General features: G+C 37.2%; 1 protein-coding gene across 29 annotated transcripts in view; it reads right to left on the bottom strand.

The window, feature by feature from the left end:
- Positions 1-1,437: 1,437 nt before the first annotated feature.
- bt (bent) overlaps positions 1,438-6,000 on the bottom strand; it is a 109,221-nt gene continuing 104,658 nt past the window's right edge. For all 29 annotated transcript variants that reach the window (XM_064436742.1, XM_053762756.2, XM_053762774.1 and 26 more), the window contains 7 exons: positions 5,808-5,958; positions 4,843-5,009; positions 4,552-4,690; positions 4,082-4,202; positions 3,650-3,786; positions 2,985-3,154; positions 1,438-2,258 (listed from right to left, as the gene is read on the bottom strand). In XM_064436742.1, the coding sequence (XP_064292812.1) occupies positions 2,052-2,258; positions 2,985-3,154; positions 3,650-3,786; positions 4,082-4,202; positions 4,552-4,690; positions 4,843-5,009; positions 5,808-5,958 (1,092 nt within the window). In that variant the 3' untranslated portion in view covers positions 1,438-2,051. The remainder of the gene's footprint in view (positions 2,259-2,984; positions 3,155-3,649; positions 3,787-4,081; positions 4,203-4,551; positions 4,691-4,842; positions 5,010-5,807; positions 5,959-6,000) is intronic.

Here is a 6,000-nt window from a genome sequence, read left to right as displayed (position 1 = left end):
CGCCGAGGACAGCTTTTCGATTTATTTTGAATATTAATCAACATTTTAATCCTTAATCTACAATCTATTTGACGTAGAAATAAAAAGGCAAGTGCACACTTCATATCAAAAAACCAACGAATGAACAGAAACACAACACCGAGGTGATACGAATCGTACATATATTCTTAGAAAACTATTTATATTAAGTAAAAACAAGGTACCTAAATAAATTTAGACTACTATTCAATTTTAATCTTATATATAATAAAAATAAAATAATTATAAATGTGGCTAGAAATAACAGTAGGCAGATTAATGAAAAATAGGGGTTAGTAAGTAATTATTGCCAATGTACTTAATATTTATCAAATTCGCATCACATTTTTGAGAATTTACTTCTTTCAATGTAGTTGTAGCAGCATTAGCCGTTGTTATTTCTATAACCTCAATATTAATATTATTTTCATATGTATGTACTCAAAAATGGTTTGTATAAACAGTTTATTACTTAAAAAATAATAGTAAATATTGTCATTAAAATAAACCTAAATTGACATTTTTTTTGAGAATTTATTAATATACTATCTATATACTTCTATCAATAACTGCTTTAGAGTGGGTTGCACCGTCAATTTTGACGTGCGCAGAAAAAGGCAAGGTACCTACACCATTTTGGCTAAACGTCAGCGGCGCGCCGGTTAAAATCAACGTCAAATTTGTTGATGCAACTCACCCTTAGAGTTGTTAATTCTATAACGCTAATATGACTTATTTCTGTGCGTACACTATTTTTCATCTCAATAGTTTCCGCCGCGTCACTTCACTACTCATCGCCCAAAAAGAGTAAAAAAAAATCATCGTAACTCGTTCCGAGGATTTCATATTTTAAAATAAGTATCTGTTTTGAATAAGAAACAAGTGCATAGTCACGTTTCGTGCTTGTATAGCGTTTTTTGATTACATTTTTACTGTGCTTAAGCTAGTTCTGCCGATGCATCGGAAACTCATCTTTTATTTGATGTGAGATGCGTCCGGTCAACCCTTTGTGTTGAAGGAATCTTTATCTTTTTATTTTATGTGTTATGTAAAATCTAAAAATGATAATGAACTTGAATCCTTTTTATTTAATTGTAATAACCTATTGAACAATGTGTTCTTAGAAGATCTATCTGCTATGATTTTCCTTAAAACCTTATTTGAAAACAATACATCCTGATTAAGATAATAACTTTACTTTTTATGAATGCAAGACACATTTTGTGAACATAAAACGAAATATACCTCACACGATTTCCACCTACTACACCTATCGCCACCTAGTGGCAAGAACACGCATACAAATCAGGGAACTATACATTCAAACCATTTATGCTGCGATAAACCTAAGAAAGTTTATTATTCGAAAAAGCTAACGTTGGCTTAGATCATGGTAAACAAAAATGAAACAACACTGCATAATTTTTAAGGTATACATATTTATTTATAATTTACGCTGTCACATGATATAAATTAAATTATGTACAATTTAATAATACAGTTAAATTTATATAAAAATAATATTACAGATCCCGATCGGGTCGCGGTGATCATTCCGGCAATATTTCGTGGTGGCGCCAAAAATATTTCCGAGAGGGTCTTCAACCCGACCGGAGTCCGTGCAATATTGATCAACTCAAGCTTAAACTTTAAGGAAGCTGCGATTAAGACTGTTAGGCCAGGACGATAAATAAAATTAAACCAAAAAAAGAAATTAACAATGGATAAATTCGACAATAAATAAATTAACATTCAATAGTTAACAGTGACTAGAGAGCGAGGATTCGATCGTCCGACTTCTCATAGGCATTCGATAGGGTGTAACACTTAACGATACTTAACGAATTAATAAATAATAAATAATTTTATATTATAAAAAACTCCTTTTTCACGCTTAGACTCGCGAATTGTATAAAAATCATTATATATACGCAGTAATTGTATCGTGATCCAGTTTGGATTGTTTTTCTCTGTGTGGGGTCACCCAAGGGTGTTACTTGGGGCCCGTGGTCAGTCCATGTTTTAGTCACAATTTACAGATCGGTGACGTTGAGATAGAAGGCGGCCAGGGAGTCCCCCTTGGAGCCGACGGCGCGGGCCTGGTATTGGCCGGCGTCCTCGGGCGAACACTTGACGATCTCCAGCCGGTACCTGGAGGTGCCCTCCATTGTGAACCTGTACCTGGGTGAGGTCTCGTCAACCGGCTTGCCGTCCTTCAGCCATTGGAGCTGGAGCGGTGGCTGGTGAATAAATGTTCCAATTATTTTCAGGTTTGATTAGTTTAGAATTTAATTGGGCAACAAAAATAAAGATACGTGATAAATACCGTACGTTTTTTGTCAGATTATTTCATATTTTACGTCATGTAATTATATAAATAGAAATTTCATACGTAGAAAGAATTTTCCCTGCTTTATTCAGTGTGAGGCGACTAAGATATATATAAAGCCTTAGCAGCTGATAAGCAACAATAGTATTGCCCAAAGAGGGTTAACGCCAGGCGGCCTAAATATATTAAGATTTATTTCCTTACGCTGATACCAGACAAGGTACGAATGAAACCAAAAACACGTAAAAATGTATTTTTATATATACTAGACCACATATTCGTTTCCCATCAGGCTAGATCAAAGTTAAATGAATTCAAATTTATTAATAGGAAATATACACAAAGACAAGAGAGCCCGAGGCCAGGCTTCGGTGGACCGAAGCGGGATAGAATGAGCATTCATTCACTCATGATGAATGTTAATACTATATATTAAGGCTCAGTCAGTCAGTGATATTAGTGGAGATTCTGTGATATTTATCAGTTGTATTTATCAGTGATGTTTATCAGTGATACTTATCAGTGATATTAATCAGGTATATCTATCAGTGATATTTATCAGTGACATTTATCGGTGACATCTATCGGTGATATTTATCAGTGATATTTGTGAGTGATATTTATCAGTGATATAAACCTTGTCCAGCTCAGCGGTGAAGACGGCCGGTTCGCCGCAGCCGAGCGTGGCCGCCGCAGGGAAGACGGAGTACTGCGGCGTGGCGGGGCTCTCCCCCGGCACCAGCACCACCAGCGTGCAGCACGAGAACGATTCGCCCGCGTCGTTGAACGCTTCGCATGTGTATACGCCTGGGAGAATTGAACAAAATAAACAATATACAAATTTAAACTAACTGGCTATGACTTTTAAATATATTAAGTCGCTATAATTAAGAACAATACTTGTAGGAAGGAACAAATCACACAGATTGAGTTAGCCGATATGAAACTCGAAAATATGAATTTATATAATCTCTTACAACGAGCTTTATCCGAAGGCAAAATACACTATTCATGCTTAATTAAATGACAAAAAAAAACGTCTAATGATAACCATTCCCATTCCCAAGGAAGGTTGACGTCAAAAGGGCGGTCGGTTGTAAAATCACAGATGTAGCTTAAGTGAGTATGTAACTCCATCTGTGTGATTTGTCCTAATATATTTATTTATTTATTATTTAACTAAGTTTAATTACGCTGACATCTTTTTTCGCGGCATCACCGCCTCAGGAACATGCAGAGATGAGAGAAAAAGAGAGAGAGAGAGAGATAAATATATTTGCCCCAATTTCCACAAAAGCTTACCAGCATCTTCAGGGAATATCTCAGCGATGCTCAGCTTGTGGATGTTGGCCTCGTTGGAGTACTGGAAGTCCTTGGAAGGCTTGATCTCCTTGTTGTTGTGTAACCAAACCACGTCGAAACGCTCTGCGCCCGTGATTCTGCAAGAATATTACAATTTTAAACATGATTATTAATGACAACTAAGCTAAAAGATAATTTATATTTGTATATATATGACTAGCTGCGCCCCGGGGCTACGCTCCCATACATCCTCACAATAATATTACTAGCTGCGCCTTAGGGGTTCACTCTCGTGGAAATTTCGGGATAAAAAGTACCCTATGTGTACCAAATTTAATAACAATCCGTCCAGTAGATTTCGTGTGAAAGAGTAACAAATATTCGCACTTATAATGTTAGTATGATGGCTTCTTCTTATCAGTGTTTAGTTACCTGCAAGACAACGTGACCATATCTCCGTCTGTGACGATCTGAGATTTCGCGTGGTCCACGATCTTGGGAGGCTTGTCTCCGATCTTGGGGTGGGCGCCTGGCGCTGCACTACTATCCATTGCTAGAATATCAAATAATATTATTAAAATTTTATTCAATAAAAAAAAATTACATAGGCGTCTTAATTGAGTTATTGCAAAAAAATTAATGTTGTACTAAATAACAATGTTTATAGAACCAATTGGCCGTGTAATTTTGAAAACACTTTTAGTTTCAGAAACAAATTATATAGAAAACAAGTTTTTATAAAAATGATATTTTTGGCACAAACTTTTATTATCGTCAAGATATTGTTCATTCACCATTGTGAACCGGTAAGGAGTTTCCTCGTCCGGAGCAGTTTCAGCGCGATCAGATCTAGCTTATCATAATAATGCATTGTCGTGGACATGTGAAGGCTCTTGACTTACGTTTAACCGTGACTTTGCACTTGGTCTCCACCTGCCCCTGGCTGTTGATGGCCCGCAACGAGTACTCCGCTTCGTCCTCTGGGAACACCTCGTGTATCGCGAGGGACGCCACGCCGTTTTTGTATTTCAGGTCGACCACCTTTCGAGTAAATATTACAATTTTGTTAAGTAATTTTTGAGTTTACTCATTACAAACAAAAAATACAAATATTTTCTCTTTATAATATTAGTATGGATTTTAATTGTTTTAAAACATGACGAATTTTGTATGCCATATGGTATAAGTCCCACCTCAGAAGAATGCAGGGGGCTCCCGTTCTTGAACCACTCCACCCTGGGGTCGGGGTCACCCCTGACCGCACAAGACAGAAGCAATGGAGCGCCATCTTTGGCCGCGAACACGTCTGGTAAAGCGCGCGCGAACGAAGGCGCGCACATCGTCGCGTCAGACGCCGGTACTGGAAGTAAAAATGAAACAGATTCAAACTAGGAAAGCTTTGTAATGAAATCTTTATTGTTCAATATTTATTCATTCAAATTCATTCATCCATCGCATCTCATTTACATAGGTTTACAAAACGTAAGTTTTGACGTCACAATTTAAATGTCAGGAAGACGTTTTCTTCAAATTTAATCTAATTTTATGAATGTTCATTTTATTATAACTAAATTTGATTTTGCACATGTGATAATTCATTATAAAATCACAGCGTATTTTAGTCATCAATAACTATAACAATCATTGATGCCCAAAGTTTCTCACAACCACAAAAATACTGTCACGTTTCTCACTCACGAAACAAAAATGGATCAGCTAAATATGCCAAAACAAAAGACCAAGATCTTTATTGATGTCGTTCGAAAATCGAGTCCATGGCTAATCAAATTCAAATCATTTATTCACAAATTAAGACCTTCACGGGCACTTTTTCTCGTCATATTTTATATTAAATAGTTATTTCTCACAAGCTACAAACTACTGGGACTACATTTCGGAACGACCACTGCTGAGAAGAAATGCCGAGAGAAACTCATTTGAACAGTGTTGCACCCTATTATGCCAGAAGGGCTTACCAATCTTTAAACGCCCTATTGCATACTAAATATATTCTTGACGGAACCGAGCCACTTCAATGGCTTCATCGGAAGCTGCCGTCAAATTCAGCTCGAGTACAGGTTTTTGGGACAGGCGAGAACATGAGACATCGATTGCGTTGAGAAACCACAATCGCACTAATAATCATCTGAATACTCACAAACTAATTCCTTGGTAGCGCTCCTGGACCTCGACGATGTGTCGGAGTCCAGTTTTGGTCCATACTTCTTCTTGGTGTCCACCGATGATTGTGGAGAGTACTTCGGTCGGGGGGTGGCCGTATGCGTCTTCGGGGGCGGGTCTATCGTCACCTGATGATACCAAATAATTCCAGGTAAATATTATAGTAATAT

This window comes from Plodia interpunctella, chromosome 23, assembly GCF_027563975.2.
Source record: "Plodia interpunctella isolate USDA-ARS_2022_Savannah chromosome 23, ilPloInte3.2, whole genome shotgun sequence".
Lineage (NCBI taxonomy): Eukaryota > Metazoa > Arthropoda > Insecta > Lepidoptera > Pyralidae > Plodia > Plodia interpunctella.
The sequence above is the reverse complement of the archived record's forward strand: the minus strand, read 5'-3'. Positions and strand labels throughout refer to the sequence as shown.